Here is a 20,437-nt window from a genome sequence, read left to right on the forward strand (position 1 = left end):
GGGATCAGGGATCGAACCACCGACCCTTCAATCATTGTCCAACCTGCTCAACCGTCTGAGCCACTGCCGCCTCCTGTAAAGTCGCTGTGATCATAGAAATACATTTACCAGTGCTGACAAGGGGAGCTTTGGGGGAACAGATAGCTGCTGATGTCTTCTATGAAGTGGGAAACCGGAGCAGTAAAGCTGTCTGACTGGCCCAAAAACGCATTAATTGCTGTCACATGCGCTCTACATCGCCATATAGCAGTTTCCCACACTATCAAAGCCAAAAAAGGCTAGCATTTCTGAGGGATTGTCTTTAAAGCCTCCGTCACATGCACCTGTATGGGTCAAGTGCGTAGGTTTGGGGGAGGTTGCAAAATGAAGAACCCGTCCGCCATGCGTCTCACCTACCGGTACTTCAATCTTAGGTGTTGTTGCAGTGTTCACTACATGCAGTGGAACACTTTCTCTCTATGGGCTCATCAAGCAGTCTACAATCTTAAGGTTTTGTGCATACTGACCTCCGTACAGGTTCACCCATTATTCACCCACAGCCCAAATCCACCCGTAAGACCAGTTGTGACTAAGGCATAAAAAATAAAAAACAAGACTCCTTCGACACACATTTGAGTGAGAGGTTGCAGCAGTTACTTGGATACTCACATGTGTTGTTAAACCTTTCTTTGTAAATACTTTTTATGAGGATGATATATTAAAAAAATATGGAAGTATTGACTGAGATCTTCAAGACGATTTCCACCCATCGTGGGCTGCTGTGAGAGCTACTACCCAAAAGTTTCAAACAGGCTCTAACTGCCCCTCTGTCCTTCCCATTTCCTCTTTTATCTAATTTTGGACCACTCCAGCCAGCGGTAATGAATTGGCTAATCACAGTTATCTGGCCAATTCAAGTGCTTTGTAAAGCAAATCAATAATGCCTGGCATTGAGCCAACCATCCACTTTGGCAGATGTTGCACACTAATCTCTTTCACTGTTTTTTAAATTTATTTTATACTCATTCTTTCCAAAAGATGTTTGCCCGTTCTCTGTATGCCCTTTTTTTTTTGCATTTCAGATAGGTCAGCAGGGATGCTAGGGAAGAAAAAAACTTATATGCCATGCCAGCTGGCAACTCCAGAGGACAAAAGACGAGCTCTCTCTCCAACTTTAGCTCATTTGACGGAGAGAAATTCACTCTTTGATTGCCAGAACCGTTGGAAGTCGTCCGAGTTTTACACCTCAGGCCAAAAGACCAAAAAAAAAAAAGGAAGAAGAAAAGAGAAAATGAGGTCTACATTCATACTACATTTTCCACAGTAACAGATCAAAAACAGAAACCAAAAAACTGATAAGAATTTCTATGAATTTCAATTTTGCTCCCTGTGGTGTCTTCATTGGCTGCAGACTAAACAGGAATATTGATCAACTTTAAGGCCGTGCCTCCTGCCGCTGCTTGCTTGCATAATGTTTTCCACACAGTTGTTCTATTGCGTTCGGTGCAAAAAAACCAACACGTTAAGGGATATGAATACAGGCTAATCCTAAAAAAACACACTACAGTTTGTTTAAAAAATGACATTTAAACACTGACATCTGTGGCAACTTTACAGCTTTTTTTTTTTTTTTCCTGATCTTTTGAACCTACCGTCCAGAGGGGCAGTTATGGATTTCACTGAAATTTCCGACACCTCCTGGTTACAAGTAAGGGGTCAAATGTCACAGCGGACATGGGTTTATGCAGTGATCAACAAAGACTAGCAGACAAGTTCAAATACAATATTAGGAAAACTTGTTTGGTACTATATCAATCCTAAATTATTGGCATGAAAGTATAAAGTGGATCATACCAAGAGCTTGTTTTTTAAACTCTTCATAAAGTCCAAGGGCTTTTATTTTGGCAGCAACAATTACTGATTAAGCAAAAATGTATCTACAAAAAAATAACTTTCAAAATTCTAATTTTGTGTATATTCTAATGTAGGGTAGATAAGATCTTTCTAAATAGTTGTATTTACTGAGTGTGTTTACATACCTTTAGTTAAAATTTTTGAAAGATGAACTTTCATCAAGCAGCTTCTCCTACAAATAAGACCAAGAGAATCAAAGGGAAAAGTATCCTCTGTAGCTGGAGTTACAGCAACTGCAGTTGTGTATAAAATACTTTAGCTTAACAATATTTGACACATAAAAGGTAAGTGTTAACCTATCAGGGAAAAAGTGAATTTTAGGTTAAATGATGTAGGTAAAAAAAAATTGGAAGAAAAACTTGAAAAGGGGGAACTTTATTTCTCTTGAATCAGATATACCAACTACATGCACTTTAACAACTCCACATTAGATTCTAATGTTATCAAGCCACTTCTAGCAACTTAACCCTTTAACACTAGAGATGTCGCCAGTGATACCTAAATAACAACGCTTCTTTGAACCATTGTAAGTCTCCACCATTTACGAATATTACGTCATTCTAATCCGTTCTGTCATTTGTGCAAGACAGAATCTGTTGATTTAGGTTGATCACCAAAGCACTTCACTCCCGTAAGGTGTTTCATATCATCACAAGGCTGCTATTCTACAGAGTTACGTGAATTCCGTAACCGGTTGAAGAGTTATGGCAGTCAAAAGAGTGTGAGCACTGGAGCTAAAGCTCTGGTGTTAAAGGGTTAAAGTCAGTCCAAAGCTCCTCCTCACGCGACGACATCCGGCAAAGACCAGGAGTATCTCTAGAAAAGTTTAAGGATTGTTGACAGCATCAGCTAGCTCACATTAGCATCTACCTTTTGTATCTAAGCTGCTAAAGGGCTGCTAAAGAAATGCTCAAAAGAGAAGAGTAGCATGTTTGAAATATAGTTTCAGCTCTTGGCTTTCAAGTATAAAAACACATAAATGGCATGAAACACAGATTTCTCTCTTCATCTTAGGTTGGTCTGTATATAAAAATAAATTTTATATATATATATATATAGTAATATATATATAAATAAAGATATATATATATATATATATATATATATATATATATATATATATATATATATAGTAATATATATATATATATATATATAGTAATATATATATATATATATATATATATATATATATATATATATATATATATATATATATATATATATATATATATATATATATATATATATGTAAATAACGTTACTACGTTACTCCATACAAACCAGTTGACTACAAGACTTTGGTATTGTGTGAATTTGGGCCAGTTTTTCTGTCATCCTTCTGTTTTCCTTGTTCTAATTTCGGTTACATTGGATTCTGGCCTGTTTGAATGACTTTGTCATGTGTTTCTAATGAAATAAAGGTGCAGAACCTGAATAAAAATCCTGTATACAAACTTACGGAAGTACATTTCAGGACTTATTTTCAATTTCAAAATTTCCATCTAATTTTTTTTAATTTAATCTAAATTTAACTTAATGATCCATTCTGTTTGAGTAATTTTGAACATTTGAGTGGTTTTGATTGAATAGAGTTTTTAGAAAAGCAAAATACTTTTGTTGGTGCACAGCTCCATTTGCAGCAAGGTTGACAAGAAAATATTTTTTAGAAATCAGACAGAAAGTCTCTTTTTTTAGGTTGGTTTCTATGGAGAGAAGCAGCTTTAATCAATAACCGGTTAATTAATCTTGGTCATTGAGTAAAGTTCAAATAAGGGAAGCACTCATTGCAGTAATTGGTTTCTGCAAAATAAATAAATAAAAGCGCTAGACATTAACAACAGCAAATCGAATAAATAAAATCAAGTGGCCCAATCAGAATATGAAAATAATCTCGGTGCTTAATTAATAAGCAAGGCAGATTTAACCTTGCATGTCTTTTTGCTGTTTCTGCATACGAATGCGTGCGCCCACTTATCTTCCAGAAAGCTTAAGTCTGAGCGTATAACATCCATCTGAAATCAAATGTATGCACAATATAAGTATTTGTCCCGCGTTGTTAGATAATAAGAGACGCTTTCTTGGAGAGGCTGGCGGAGAAAAGAGCAAGCAATTAGAGGAAGTGAAAGGAAAGGGAGACACATAGCAGGAGAGACAGCAAGAGAGCTGTTTGAATGTGATTAATGAGATCACTGCAGGGAAGGCGGTGTCATTGTAATAGTCTGTGCAGTAAAAGCAGGAAAAATAGACTGGCACAAAGACTGAGACGGAGAGTAAAAAAAAAGAAAAGGGGAGAAGATGGAGGGGAATGAGAGGGGTGGGGGAGGAAAAAAAGCAAGAAGGAGATGAGAACTCAACTGGCTGACCAGACTACATTTAACTCAAAGAAAGAGGGAATGAGATCGCATGAAGGAGGCTGTGTAGGGGAGAAAAAAGGCAGATATGAGGCAAACCACGGGGGTTCTCAGTCTTTGGCTGGCCTTTGAACGAAAGCATTTAAAAGACGCTGGGACAGAGTCTGGTGGATGAAGAGGCTTGGGCATGCAGAGTGTCAGGAGAGTGGGGCGGCCTGCGCCTGGGGCTCCAGGCTGTCCCCGGCCTCCTCTTCATGTGACCAGGGGTCACTATCTGAGCAGTGTGTAAGGAGGGGGTCAAGATCAGGGTGAGTTTTAAGAATGTTACAAGGACCTCCTGCTGGGCCACACTTTCATAAACAGCGTTAGAATGAGCCAGGAGCAGATAGTTCTAGCATGTCTAACTTCCTCTTCCTGATCGTATGCGCTCCAACTGCAGTTGTGGGAGATTTTGCCAAATCAGAGGATTCCATATTTGGATTGACTTGAACTTAGCTGATCCAGACAATCATCAGCCAAACAAGGCTGGCTTGGGTCATCTGAAATAACAATTCTTTATGATGTTTAAACCTGTTAGCCGCGTTAGAATTGTTAGCCGTGTTAGAATTGTTAGCCGCGTTCGCCACATTAGAAGCGTTAACTACATTATACATGTTAAAAACATTAGATATGCAAGCCATGTTAGAAGCGTTAGCCTCAGTAGATTAGCAGTGTAAGAAGCATTGGCCACGTAAGACGCGTTAGCAGCGTAAGAAGTGTTAGCAGCGTAAGAAGTGTTAGCAGCGTAAGAAGAGTTAGCAGCGTAAGAAGCGTTAGCAGCGTAAGAAGCGTTAGCAGCGTAAGAAGCGTTAGCAGCGTAAGAAGCGTTAGCAGCGTAAGAAGCGTTAGCAGCGTAAGAAGCGTTAGCAGCCTAAGAAGTGTTAGCAGCCTAAGAAGCGTTAGCAGCCTAAGAAGCGTTAGCAGCCTAAGAAGCGTTAGCCAGGTAAAAAGCGTTAGCAGCGTAAAGGCCCGTACACACCGGGATGAATATTCGCCAGGCGTTATTCGCCAGCGTTTTTCGCCACGTTTTTTGTGTTCACACCCAGGCGATTTTCGCTGACGGTGAGCCGAGCGAACATGCAATTTCATTCCCTGACATTAGATGGCGCTTAATGTAAACAGAAATACTCCTGTACACAAGGTGGCGCTGCGCAACTTTACGATTCTTAAAGTCGCTTTTCACTCAGAAGAAGAGAGCAAGTATTTACGCGCTTGTCAGAATCATACAAAGAAAACATGAATATTTCAAGCATCAGTAGCTCCAACTGGTACTTGGTAAGGGGATATTTAAGAATGTCCGTCATTATTTCTTCGCGGCAGTGTAGACGCTACTTGGCGTCTAACTTCTTCGCTGGTTTGTGTGCTCAGCAAGGCAGTTTTGTGTTTGAGCGCCCCCAAGTTGTGTTTTACTGTAACTTCAGAAGCTCCAGGCACGTGTGCAAAAGCGCCATTCTCATTGGTCGAATAGATTTCGACGCGACGCGTCGAAAAAAAAAAACGAACCCGAGGCGTTTTTTTTTTTCGACGCTTTGGCGCGTGGCGTTTTTTCGCGTCGGTGTGCACACTCTCATTGGTGCCCTTTGTTTAGTCACGAGGCGTTAAACGTTGGCGAAAATCGCCGGCGAAATTCGTCCCGGTGTGAACAGGCCTTAAGAAGCGTTAGCAGCGTAAGAAGCGTTAGCAGTTTAAGAAGTGTTATCTGCGTGAGAAGTGTTAGCCGGGTTAGCTACATTAGCCATGTTAGAATTGGTAGCTGCATTAGCCACATAAGATGTGTTAGCTAACTTTTCCATGTTAAAAGCATTTAAGCATTTAGCATTGTTAGAAGAGTTACCTACATTGGAAGCATTACTTGCGTAAGAAGCGTTAGCATAAGAAATGTAACCTTGTTAGAATTGTTAGCCGTGTCACCACATTAGAAGCGTTAGCAACATTATCAATGTTGAAAGTATTAGATATGCAAGCCAGAACTGTTAGCCGCGTGCAAACCATGTTAGAAGCGTTAGCCACATAAGACGCGTTAGCCACGTATGAAGCGTCACCATATTCACAATAGCTGTAACTCCCAACTGCGTTTGCAACATGTAGACTGCTAAAACTGACTGCTAGTGACACGAAAACAAAAAAACATCAGACACCGCTACATTAGCTGTGTTAGCATATTTACAATAACACCAAACTAAACCTTTTCACAGCCCTCTTAAAATTACTTTGACATCAGTAAGAACAGCTAGAATGAATCCTTAATTAATTCATACTGGATTATAATGAGCACTGCAGTTTTTTGCACATTATAGTTTGGAAGACATTGTTTTTATACTTTGCCTTTGTGGATGAATATATAAGCTACGTGAGTCAAATTTCCTTGTATGCGCACTTATGCTTGGCCAAAGGAAAAGATTTTTGCACTTTTTGCTCATGTTTACTCCACTTCAAGGTTTGTTTCCTTCTGCTTAGTTTGGAAGCAGGTGAACGCTTACCGGAACTCTGATGCAGACCAACAACCAAACCCCAGTCTGCAATAAAATGTGAATTTGTTAAAAGAACATCCATTTTGATGCGTTTTCTTCCCCTTTTCTCCATTCTTTGTCTATTTAAACCAAGTCCACCAAACTACCTTGGAGTGAAAACAACCTCACTCGAGGCTTCTTATAGACGTGTTCACTCTGAGACCTCCTCCTCGTCAGGAGCGCTCCCAAAACGCCATCTCTTTGCTTGCTCTCGACTCGGTCGGCCTCTCGCTTTAAAGGTTAAAACAGAAGCTTGACACTCTGCAGAAGTGCTGCAAGATGTTTTAAAACGGAAACGGTTTGCCTGCTGCAAAAAGCAATTTCTCTGGGCTATGTCAAACCTGCAGCTTTTGCCTGTGGGCGACCGAGGAAGAGCTGGTGGGATTAAATAATTATATGGGATTGCTGGAAATGAGATCTTTAAGGCAGGAGTCCTAAAGATAGCCACCGTAAATGTGGATCGGTACCTGTTTCCTCTGATAAAATAATAATTAGGTCTTATTGCCCCGAGCAATTTGATTCCTTTTTACTAATGCCAGCAGTAATAATAAGTCGGGCGGGTGTATTTGGTTTATCGTTTCATTTCATGCAATGAAAACAAAGCAAGGGTAATGGGCTAACCAAAGGGTGCAGTTATTTGTTCTGCGAGGGATTAATTACACCAAACCATTTTAAAGAAACAAAGAAATGCAACAGCCATTGAAACAAAAAACTAAACAAAAAAAGGAGCCATTTAATGAGAAACAACAATTCATGCTTACGATGATTGGAAAGAATTCTACCTGGTGGCTCTTTTCTCCTGCAATTGTGTTTCTTCAAATGGCACCACAAGGTTAACACACCCCCAGTCGCTGAGATAACAGCAATGTATAATAAAGTAATTAAAATGAATCGTTCTTTCTACCTTTCTCTTGTTTATTGCAATCGGGTGAGAAATTACAAATAAGGAACAGTAAATAAAGGCAAAAATAAACGGAACTTAATGCTTTTTATCTGTTTTTTTAATTATATATTTTATAATTCAGACAAAATGTGAGCTTTCATGCAGTTCCAACCCCCTCTCAATTTATAAAATTCTTTCGCAATTTTTTATGAAATGGACGCCACCATGTTGGAACCCAAAATTAATTGTCAGCAAGCAGTGACTGGTCCGAATCGGTATGCCACAGAACAATTCGGTTAAGAATCTGAATTGGTTCAAGTTACTGCTCCATTGGCAAACATTCTCGCCAATAAAGAGTGAGCTTGTTGGAAGGCAACACCCCTACCACCTGAAAGCTAGCTTGGGAGAATCTGTCAATCAAAAGTTTGGGACGCAAATGTATCTTCGATACCAACACATTCAACATTTTAGCAGCCCACTGTTTTGCCAATTAAGATTTTTAAAACTCTACTTTTAATATCTCTTTATTTACCTTTTATCACACTTTTACAGGGTTGGATTTAGGCATTGGCAATGGGGGGCAATGCCCTCCTAAAATGCCGTAACTGCACCCCAAAGTTAAAATACACCAAAACAAAAAAACACAAGGACAGACGGACAAATAGACAGGCAGACATTAAAAGAAAAGAAAAGAAAAGATGAAAAAAAGCTTCAACAGGGCAACAAACCGGTGTCCTGCTTGTGCCTGTCCCAAGCCCGGTAAATGCAGAGGATAGTGTCAGGAATAGCATTCAACATACAACTAATAAGATAAATCAAAGAGCTAAAAGATAGATAGATATATAGATAGATGAAATGATATGACGATAGAATCCCTTGGAGGGATATGACATCCTAAACTCTCAACACACCCAGACTATCCCTTCTGAAATTCTACTGTCCCCCTATAGTGGGGCTGGCCAAATCTGGGCTGGTTTTAAACCTATTTTTTCCACACAACTCTATAAAACACTAAAAGGAAAAGGATGCCTGACTGTGCTCGTTTTTGCCTTTTGATGTGGGGAAGATGCGTTCATCATTGTTGTCAACCCCAGTTTAATCACAGTCCTGTTTAGAGACCGTCTCACGGCTCCATCCCTAATTGCAGGTGGTGCACATCATCCTCATTATCTTCCAAATTACATCCTGACATCTGCTGTCATGCATGAGCTCTCCTTGCTTGCTAAAAATGTCCAGTCATGTAAAATGTTCTCCCAATTTTGCCGCAAAAGTAGAGCAAAGTTATTAAAGTATGCACGGACATGGCGGCAAAACAGAAGTCGCACTACCAAATTTAGGACTTCTGCCGTCCATGTCAGCAAAAAAGGGACCAATTCTGACTTAAACTCAAGGCGAATTTGTCAAACCTGATCTGGACACACTGACTTTACACCGTTTACACCAGAGAGGATGGCAGCAGCACCTAAATAACACACGCTCTTTGGCATAGTACAACTCTACAACTGTCTCGGGGATCAATGTGGATCAGCTGATTCTGACAGGCAAAATCAGCGGGTTTACATGATTTGATCGGGCAAGCACTTTCCTACTGTATAGTCTTGCCTATCAGCACAAAGCTGCTTTGTCTGCTTCAGAATCTGTTGGAATCGCATCAAGAGTTGAAGAGTTATGGCAATTAAAAGAAAGTTAACACTGGAGCTGAAGTGAAACAAACCTCAGCTGGGTTTCAGCAAACACAGAGCTTAAGGGATCAGAGAACACATCAACGATGAGCTTATCTATCACTTGAAAGGTGAATGAATACAAGAACGTGCTAACGCTGGTGCGCAGCCTCTGGCCCTGCAGGCCAGACCATCGGCGCTCTCAGATCACGTTCACCATATATGGACGTTCTGGGATGGTGTCCACCAGGGCTCTGCAGTAGCAGCTGCCCTCTTACATACAAGTCTTTCAAGTCTGCATCGTTTCATGCGCTCTGGTCAGCTGCTAGCCTCAGTGACAGTCTGCACGCCACACGCTGTTTATTCAGGCCAGCGCGGGAGCCTTGTGACCCTCTGTTACATGAACCAGTTTCACCAGGACATTTGTCCATCCAGACACCTGATCCCACCCCTTTAAAGTCCTTTATGTCAACAGCAAAGCACACCGTCCAAACCACTTCACAATTATGTAGTGGTGCATTATGAAAAGAAAAAAGGAATTTCTGAACTGGAATCATTTGTACTCATCCATACTTTCTTTAGGACACAAAGCGATAGAAAAACGTTTCCACTGTTGCTGTTTTTTAAAACTTCTATCAGAAACAAACACAGTCCTTTTGATTAGTAGGTGTGATTAAACAGTGTGCATTTGCTTCGTTCAACTCATTGACTGTATAAAAAACTGACTAGAGTTACTCCTGTCCCCTTGCGTTTCCAACAGGAAGTGCCCGCTGGTTCCAAAGGAGCCAAAATCCCATAGACCTCTATTGAGAAATAAACAGCTTTACTCAGTCATTCTATTGGTCAGAATAAACCTTCTTGATCTAAAACTTTTTTTTAACATGTTCAAAAATCATCATTTGATCATTTGAATATTTTCTGTAGTGAAAGTTACTCAAATAAAAAAAAGACAAATCAGATGCCTCAATAAAAGTATGTGGTCTCATGTCAAACGTACCAAATGTTTGATTGATAGAATGTTCATAGCCTGTTTTTCAGTGATAGTGGACATCCAACAAGTGCACTTCTGATTTGGTTGTGATTGAAACGTCGACACAGACCAACTCTAACCAATCGCTGCTTACTGACAATTCTTTTGCGATACGAACATCTCTATGAAAATTGAGACCAAATTGACTTTAGTTTGTTGCATCTGGAAGAATTGACCCAAATGTTCTCTTTCTCGGGTCAGTTCTCATGTACAAGCTGTTGTTCTAAAGAATCTCGGTAACGATAGCTTGCAACAGCTAGAACTGGTCAAAGTTCTTTGCCCTTTAACAATAAAAACTATTAATGGTGGTTTTTCGGTTCCCTGAGAAATGTTAAATAGTTAAATCACGAGATTAAAGCACTTGTTTTATAGCAAACATTAAATTGAATTGATAGTAGCTAATTTCAACTGTAAAAAGCTATTATCAGTCCTCCATGACCTTCCAGATGACACTTTCTCTCTTGCATGTATGCCATGGTTCATGTCTTTCTGTTTTACAGTATTTTATTTCACATATTCATATTTTTTGGGTGAGTACGATCAATGAGTGTGAGTGTGAAGTTTTATTTATCTGAAACAAGCATTTCAATTTTTGATAGTAAAACATGATTTCTGTTTAAGAACCAAACTGGACAAACGTAGTGCAGTCAGATTAGTTGACTGTGGTACAACTCAGAAATCAAGTATTTCATTTTGTAAAATTGAGGAGAAAACAAAATATCTAACATTTAAGCAGCACTTTTAAGCAGGAGAGCTTGTATTTTCCTTTCTGTGCTATAATTTTTCAACTTTATGAAGTTACCATTGAGTCTGGTATATGATAGTAGATTAAGATAACCGGCAATGTAAAAAGTAGTTCTCACCGTGTACCAGTTGGCTTTGATCATTGAGTAAAAACCTGATGTGATTCTGCTGATCCTGTCTTTGCCTTTTGATTTATGTGTTGCCGTGATAGCTTTGATATCAACTTTTAAACGTGCACTAAAGCCTAAGATCCCTCAACTCCCTTCCTCCCTGATGTTGCCCATGACTTTGACCGTCCCTGGTTCCTGTCAGGAACACGTCTGTGCTCAACGTGAACACCTAGAACTTGTTTAGATGATGATAACAAAGGATAAACCAGATTCCTATTAACTTACCCTTAGTCATATGCACCTGTACGGAAGGTTGATGTGTACAGGTGCTGAGGGTTTTAGGGGTTGTTCGGGCCCATGGAGGGTCGTAGAGGGGAGCAGGTGCATCTAATGCTGTGTTCACATCATACTCGGAAACGCGCTTTCAAGCGACCGCTTCCAATAAAAAACCTATGTTAACACATATGCGTGTTTCAGGCTTCCATGTTCAAAAATCTCATGTTCACGCATCACCACATAGGTTTCTACAACCATATTTGGGCTCTACATCCATCAAATGCGTGTTGCAAGTTAAACCAGGTCGAACTTTGACTCAGATTTTAAGGGTCATTTGGGTAGCGTCTTTTTCGAAACACGGAACTGACAACTGTTACAAAATCATTCAGGAGAAAATAATGATTGCAGTTTGTGTCCGGCCGGAATTTTGTAACACCAAATATACTCGGAATAGAGCAGTGACTGAAAAAGCTTGAAACAAGATTCACAAGATTTTCACTGCTTTGACATTTCACACCAAGCTTCTTCTAACTGTGAGTACATGTGCTAGTATTGGGTGGCGACAGACCTTTGGAAACATCATACACTGAAAGTGCATTCAAACGTTTGTTTGTTTGTTTAGCGGGTTCTTGAACGTGCCACATACTTTGATCTTTGTAGGGAGAACAAGTGTGTCTTGCAGTTCCCTAGCATGACATTGTCATGCTAGCATGACATTGTCACGCTATGGTAAGTCTATCCTGAAGGGTTCGTAAGGACTATGGAAATTGTATGCACTTATGATGTACATGCGATGCTGTTGTAACACATCGCGCGCCCTAATGCCTCACCCTAGTTGTTAGTAAAGTGCGCATACTGGCTCCTTACTGACCTGCACAAATGGGAGTAGCAAGTGATACAAATGTGCCTATAGGAGGTCTACACAAACTGCACTCTGATTGTCCAATAAATTTCCTTTTTTCTAACCGTCTGGCTGCACACAAACACTCATCACTTCAACTGGCTTCTTGCACGGGGGGGTGGTTAAAAATGAAAAATCTGAACATCATGTATCTCACCTACTTCATTTTTACACACCCTTACTTCCTCGCAGCATGCTTCACTTCGTGCCCTGTATGGGTTCACCCATTTTGCGCCCGCATACAGCTGTGTGTACCGGCAAGGGCAGTTGTGAATAAGCCTTTTTATGTAAAACGTTACAGTCCTTTTATGTTCAAGAGATTGTTGGATTGTTGGAGAATGAAATCCTTTTTTTTTTATGTTGCGAGGTCCTGGACTGTTGGTGGAGATTTCTCCAGCCCTTGCTCCCTACAACAAACACTGCCTCCAAGGGTGCGACCTAAAGACCCCTGAATCGACTCCTGGAGGTCTCATGACACAAATATACTGAACTGCAAGGAAAACAAGAGCAGAACCCCTTCATATGGTGTCGTTGGGAACATCCAAAACACACACAAGGGCCTTTGATCCTGGATCACACAGTCAAATGTAATCACTTCATGCTGTGTACACATCAAACCGGGACTAAAAGAGCTGTTGCATTGAATGCAGCTCACAAGTGTAATGTTATTGTTTCTTTGGGTCGATCTAACCACATGTCCAATCTCCTTACCCTATGTCTGCTTGTCCCCCACCCCCCTTAGCTCCTCTTCCTCTATCAATCCCCCACACAGGTCTGCCATAGACTGCGAGATCCGCCTGCACCATCCCTCATGCTTCGCCATGCTCCAGCAAAGCCCAGGAAACAGCAGAGTATATACAGGAGCCAGTCTACAGGGAGAGCGCGGGGGAGGTGGAGGGGAGGGATGCGCAATTCAATGGAGAAGTGGGAAATGGAAGGATGAGGAGGGGGCAACTTCGGGAAGGGAGCCAATCCAATTACAAGCTGCACCGCAGTCCTGGTTTCTTTGGTGACTCTAAATTCACATTTCAGTAGTTTCTTTCTCCCCCTCACACGTCTTCCAACTCCTTCGCCGTTCCCGCCGTGGCTCACACACACAGACACCCCTACAGCAGGCATTCCTGCCCACCCCTCCATTTCTCCCATCTGTCTATCATCTTTGCAGTAAAGAGCTGACAGTATAGTGCAGTGTCACTTAAAATGCTTCAAAGCTTGGCAGCCAAACGGTGTCGTTCCTGGATCGACAGGAAGCCCGACGCATCCCAGCGAATGTATCCTCTTTCTGCAGAGGAGTTGCAAACATGGTTGGGTCACCTGATCCGTCTGCCCTGCCTCTGACACTGGAGAGCGTGAATGGAATAAGGCATACCCTACACCGAGGACGCAGTGGGCAAATACTTCATAAGAAATTTCTCTTCTTCCCCGCCTTTAATTGTGGTTGTTCTCCCATGTTAGGGAAACAGTCAGAGCTTGTAATTGTCCTTCTCCTGCAGTATGCAAAAGACTTGACTATTGTCCCTCTGTCTTTTTTGGGCAAATCTTTTCAACCACAATGGATTCAGTCAAGCACAATCCAGCTCCAACAGTATGATCACATTTCCAACATTGAAATTGAAACGTTTCTTAAAGCCATTGAAAGTTATGCTTTAAATTGATGATTTATTTTACCCAAACCTTTGAAAATGCGTGTAATCTGAGGATTCTAGCATATGTTTACCAGCTACCTGGTAGTGGTTGGATGGTAGTTGATGATGAATTAAAGAGGTGACACATGCACGTTCTGCAGGTGCTAGTTCTATTCTGCTGTGGAACTTGCTGCTTTTGTCTCCTCTGACATCCTTGTTGGTTTCCCCCTCTTGTTTGGGGTTACTGTGGTTACCGTCACGGCCCTGTGAGAAGCCAGTCTAGGTAAACACGCACATCTACACACATATATATATATACACACACACACACACACACACACACACATTCTGCATGGATTGCATGGATTCTGACGTTGGGGGGTTGGCAGCCCAGCCGCAGACCGAAACGTGGCGAACAGAAGAAGCAAGGAGATAAAAATGGTGTGTAAAGAAAAATTTAAAAAGAGCGGCAAACCCTCCCTTTGTGTCTCATTTCCTTGAGCTTCCCAGAAGAGAAGAGTTTTTCCAACAGGAAATTGCATCATGAATGTTACCCTCCACCACTAGCAGCCCGAAGGGTGAAAACATAAATAATAAATGACCTAAGACCAAACAAATGTGGATAAACATCTTTCAGACAAAGAACATGGCATTATGGGATATATGTATTCTTGATGCACCATCTATTGGCTTAAAGCATATAGAACTGCACTGCTTTGATTGATATCAACCACTGACTGTGCTTCAAATGACTCAGGAAAGGCTCAGAACCGAATGGAAACCAGAGTTCTCATCTCTGAACTCAGAACATGTGCCTATTGTCCTCATTGTGTTATCCTATCAGTGCTATTTCATCTAATACCCTTTTTCCCGTGGCTGGGGTGTGAAATCTATCATTATGAGCTGGCCGGGAGCCCCTTTGCCCTCTGAGGCTGCTGCAGTCTCTCACTACAGCAACTACTGTCCCTATGCCTTATGTAGGGACCAGTAGAAAGGTAACAAAGTTCAAATGTAGAGTTATAAGAACTCACTCAACCAATAGCTTGTTAAGTCCATTTTGGTGGGCAAGGTATCGCTGGAACAGCTACACCCCTAGGCGTTTAATGGATCTACAAGATAGTAGGGAATTCTACCTCTTAGTACAACGTAAAGCCCATTTTCAGTCTATAAAACCTAACAGACTTGATGTTCAGATCGTACATCACTTCTGTAGAACAGCAGACTATTAAAGTTGAGTCGTGGCATTTGTACTTAAAGTCTTCTTATCTTGAATTGCATGGCCACTTCTCAAAGTCCGTATGATGAAACGATTCAGTAGACGTCTGGACGCCATGACTCAACTTTAAGACTGTGTCACTCGGATGATCGAGAGCCTACATTGACATACCAGTTCGTATAGAGTTAAAAAAAGACTTTGGAAAGGAGGCTAACAGACCACAAAGCTTTCAGACTTTCATTTTGTACATTCTTTCACAGCAAATATTTGGTTATACAACAGTAATGTACAATGTAACTTACTGTGTTAAAACTCAATGTACTCTATGTTTAATCATCCATACATCTCTGTGCGCCTTCATCACACCAAACTCAGAAATGCAAGACAATTTTTGGGCTCTACGTACAATTGTACCATTGAACGCCCGATGAAAGTTAGACTAGGTGAACCATGATCAACCAGGTACTTGAATTTGGTAGTGACATATGGGCAGCATCCTTTTCAAAACACGGAAGTTCCAACTGAAAATTGATCATGGAGAAGGAATTAATAACTGTGATTTTTGCCCAGCTAAAATTCTATAACACCAAGTCTTTTATATATCAGAATAGAGAGAGAATAGACATTTTGCACCAAATCTCTTCTAAATGTGAGTACATGCACTAGTATCAGGTAGCCACAATCCAGTGTGAACACTATGTCGTAAAATCACATTCAAGAATGCCTGTTTATCGAAATCTTAAACGTGCATCACATGCCCGGTGTGTACATAGCATCAGACATCTACTGTATGTTTTGGACCATGATTTGACCTTTAGGTCTGGCAGCTCTTAAGTCTGCAGAACGTGTGGATATAAAGCCAACGATTTGACCATGTCATAAAGGATCCAACAAGCTGGAATAGGTGATGCTGCCTGTGAACAAGCTTTAGCAAAACTTCTGGCTGCATCAGTAATTTTTGTGTACCACCAAAATCTACAGAGCCAACTTTCATCCAAACACTAATGACAGCCATGATGCTGTTGGTCAAACATTTGAATGTTCATATTATTAACTTCATTATCTGTTCTGATGATAAAAAAAATGATGAAATTGTCCAACACACCACAATCAGAAATACTAAATGTTCTTTTGTTTAACTGTCCAGATGCCACAGCAACCTTAGAAAGTACCGTGCCTTTATTTTGTTGCATAAATGTGTCCCTAAAGTATACAGATGGAATAAGATAAAGAGCCACTGAATGAAGACTGAAGCAAAGTCCACCGAGACGACAGAAGGAGTTTGTGCTCACCTTCTTCAGACGTCCGCTCTTCGTGCCCACAAAAGCGACGCAGTAGCCATTGTAGACGTAGGAAACCACAGACGTCATACGGTCCCGAGTCTCAGTGAAGAGCGTGTGGCCAGTGACCAGCTGAGAACCGCCGAGCGGCTGGTTGATGTCCAGACCACAGAAGGAGTCATCGATGGGAACCGGCTGCACGCAGAGGGAAAAAAAACGAGAAGAAATGTAAACCAAAGAAAGGAGAAAACAAAAGAGAGTTCAAAAGGAAAAACAAATGTCAGAAAGAGAGTTTGGGAATTAGGTCAGAGATACAATGAGTGTAGAAAACCTTCTCCAGACGCAGCAGACATGTTACAAGATGACAGATGCAAAGACAGTGATGGGCAATGCTGTGGATGACACTTTCAAACCAAAAAAAGAGAGACTGTGGCGAGGAGGAGAGCATTGTGGTTGCTTTCACTTCTAATTCACTCCTACCTAAAAGTCTGTTTTCACAGAAAACTATAAAGTTTGTTCAAAAAATTGTGTGAAATAATGAAATGTAAAGAATTTCACTTCGGATGTAACATCACTGAAGCCTTCCACATATATAGTTTATGTTTTAATTACTTATGTGATAGAAACAGAGTTTGATTCAGGAGTTATCAATAACTGTAAGCCGATAATATCATCTGATTATAAACAAGGCGGGCCGTGGAGACGAAAACATCGGCTCAAGCTCACATCAAAATTCAAGTATAATCAAGCAATAAATGTGGAAAAAAATGAAAGAAGTAAGATGAATTTACATGATTTTACATTAAGTAAGAAAACAAGTAAATTATTCAAAAACATAAATATTTTGATCTATGAATTAACAAAAACAATTAAACAAAAATGATAAAAATGTATCAGGAATTCGCCTCAGAGTTGTGAGCAAAACAGTTTGTGTAAAGTGAGCCTGCCCTCATTTACCATTATCCCGTCATTTCCACTCTCTCCCGCTGGCTTACAGCCCCTCACAACCCCAACTTAACATCAGTGGTGGAACAAAAATGTTGAGCAGGATCGAAGCTGTCCATGTGAACAGTTTAAAGTCCGATTCCAGCTCAGACCAGGAAAACAAAGACATACATGAATCTATTTGTCTACAAGCCTGCCGTAATAGCTTGTACGTAACTGCTCCAAGCCTTTTCCAACTTTATTTTTGCCAAGAACATGTTAAAAACAGCAAACACACAATTTTCATCTGAGTGCATCTTTAATTTATTGATATTTTCTTAGGATGGACTGGCGACCCTTGCAGGGTGCATCTCACCTTCACCTAGAGGCTGGGATTTGCTCCATTTACCTCTGATCCCAAATCGCATCAAGCGGGTTTAGAAAACAAATTGATGGATGAATGGATGGAGTTTGTTCCCACAAATCTGGCACATTTGGGTGCACTTACAATTACATAACAACAAAGCTTACTCTGCAGTAAATACCAAGAACAGGACTTATTGAATTAGATCAGATTACATGCGATGAAGTGGAAAAACAATCGTTTTCTATTCCTGAATTAGGCTCCTTTGTACTATATATGCTATCATCCCATCGTCTGTGCACAACCGCTGAATATTCATGCCCCCTGTCTTTACCATCGACTCATTTCTTCTGGTGTCAGTTCATCTGCTGCATCTGTGGAGCATCCCTGTGTCCTTGTTTATGTCCCTGTCACAGAGGTACTGTACACACAGATGAGTGACACTTCCCACTCTGGGATTCAGATCAGCCTCTCAGCGCACCCCGCGCTTGTAAAGCATTTTCCGCACACATTTCCTACAGCAATAACGCTGACTGTGAATAATCGCATCCGCCACTATAGTCCCGCCCCTCACTTTATGGCACTTCTTTTTATGTCCTCTGCTTAAAATAGCCCAGAGAGCAAAGGAAGTGTTCGGCTGCGGAATTTTAATCAGGCAGAAGGAAGCAAAAAAAAAAAAAACATTGCAAGCTTATTATTGTACATTTTTTTCTAAAGCAATAATGCTAAACTTTTTTATTTCATTTTCTAAACATGTTTTTTATGTGTGGCTGCACAGAATGCATCAGATGGGAGAGCTCGCAGCTATCCCGGGGAACAGCCGTCACATCCAGACTCTTGCCGTTCAAACAGCGAGTCTCTTAAAAATCTTGCAGCTATTCCACATATGGTCCGCCGGGCTCCAGACCATTTGGTTCTGATTAGATCGAGATTGTTCAGATGATGTACGCTTTAGCAAACTTGGCAAACACCCTTAAATCCCACTGGAATCTGTGTGGTTGAGTTTTCTTCTTCACCCCCTCGCAGATTTCCTTTTTGCCTTTTCTTTGTGGCTTGTAGAAAGGAAAGGAAACAGATTTTTTTGAAAAGTAAAAAAAGTTTTGTGATTCATCGAACTCCTTATTGAACAACCTGGCAGGGCTTCATTCTGCTCTCTCTAAAGCAGATAAATTAAGGTAGTTTAGCAAAATTTGGATCTATTTTTTTCAAACTTGGAATAAAGGATGGGTCAGCTGAGATGGCTTACCTCCTATCACAGCTTACCTCTTAAGCGACGTTCACACCGCCCTTGACAACGGGCATCCAAGCAACCACTTTCAAGGAAAGTCTATGTAAATGCTCATATATGTGCATCTTGGCCTTAGGTGTTGAAAACTCGCGCTTTCACGAGTAGCTACGCAAGTTTCTACAACCATTCTCGGGCTCGGGTTGAACGTAAAACCAAGTTTGTTATTTGAAAATTGATCATAGAAGAGACATTAATTGCTATTTGGCTGGAATTCTATAACACCAAGTCTTAGAACAGAGCTGTGAAATAAAAAGCCTAGAGCAAGATACACAAGATTCGTATTTCTACGATATTTCTCATCAAGCCTCTTTCAACTGTAGATGGCGGACATGCACTAGTATTGAGTAGCCACAGTCCTATGTGAACACCATGTGCTAAACGTGCTTTTTTGAGTGTGTAAAATGCCTGTTGTGAACGTAGCGTTAGGGCATATAATTGTAATCAGTGGTTTGCCTTTTCTTCCCTATTTTCCCCACTATAAGGCACACTGAAAAGCCTTAGTTTTTGTCTAAAAACAACAGAGCACCTTACCCAGAGATATGGATTAATTCTGGTAGCATTTACTGATGAAAAGCTCCACGGTGCTCTGTCAAAAACCAGATTTGGTGCTTAGTTGTTAATACGCTTATGCAGCTAACATGTAGCGGTATGGGTCTATTTTTTTATTTTTTTTTTCAGAAGTTACAAACAAGGTTGGGTGTTATAGTAGGTATGTAAACGGTGCTAAAGTAATGTTGGGAGTTAGCGTAGTCACAGTAATGTTTGTTTTAGTGTTATTGGTCTGATTTTTACACGTTACAACCAAGGGTTGGAGTTACAGATATTGTAACTACGCTAACGTGGCTAACATGAAGTGTGTTACAACAAGTTCTATAGTTACTATGAGTGCAGTTAAAAAAGGGTGTACAGGTATTGTCAATACGCTAATGCAGCTAAGATGTAGCGGTGATCTGCTGTGTTGTTGGGGAGTTACAGGTATTGTAAATACGCCAACACTTCTAACATAGCTAACATGTAGCATGTCACAAACAAGTTCTGGAGTTACTTTGAACAGTTAATAAAATCTTACTGAGTGACGGACTTATCTCCGACTATTTTGTCTCATTTATGCGCTTTATAGTTCTGTACGCCTTATTTGTGACATAAGTTCAAAAATAGACAGTTCAGTGACGGTGTGCCCTATAGTGAGGAAAATACAAAAGTTGGCAGGACGATAGCAGAAATGTATATTTAAAAAAGCGCGGCGGTGATAGTCTGGGAGTAGACGCCCTCACAGACAGGCCGGATACAAAAGAATCCCATCATGGCGCTCCTCCACACGTGTGAGTCTCCAGATGGC

The 20,437-nt window shown here is 40.7% G+C and overlaps 1 protein-coding gene across 2 annotated transcripts in view; it reads right to left on the reverse strand.

Moving 5' to 3' along the window:
- plxna2 (plexin A2) overlaps positions 1-20,437 on the reverse strand; it is a 248,642-nt gene that overhangs the window by 187,897 nt on the left and 40,308 nt on the right. For both annotated transcript variants that reach the window (XM_020704870.3, XM_004070981.5), the window contains exon 3: positions 16,535-16,717. In XM_020704870.3, the coding sequence (XP_020560529.1) occupies positions 16,535-16,717 (183 nt within the window). The remainder of the gene's footprint in view (positions 1-16,534; positions 16,718-20,437) is intronic.

The sequence above is a fragment of the Oryzias latipes genome, chromosome 7, assembly GCF_053564925.1.
Source record: "Oryzias latipes strain Hd-rR chromosome 7, Olatipes_Hd-rR_3.1".
Taxonomy (NCBI): domain Eukaryota; kingdom Metazoa; phylum Chordata; class Actinopteri; order Beloniformes; family Adrianichthyidae; genus Oryzias; species Oryzias latipes.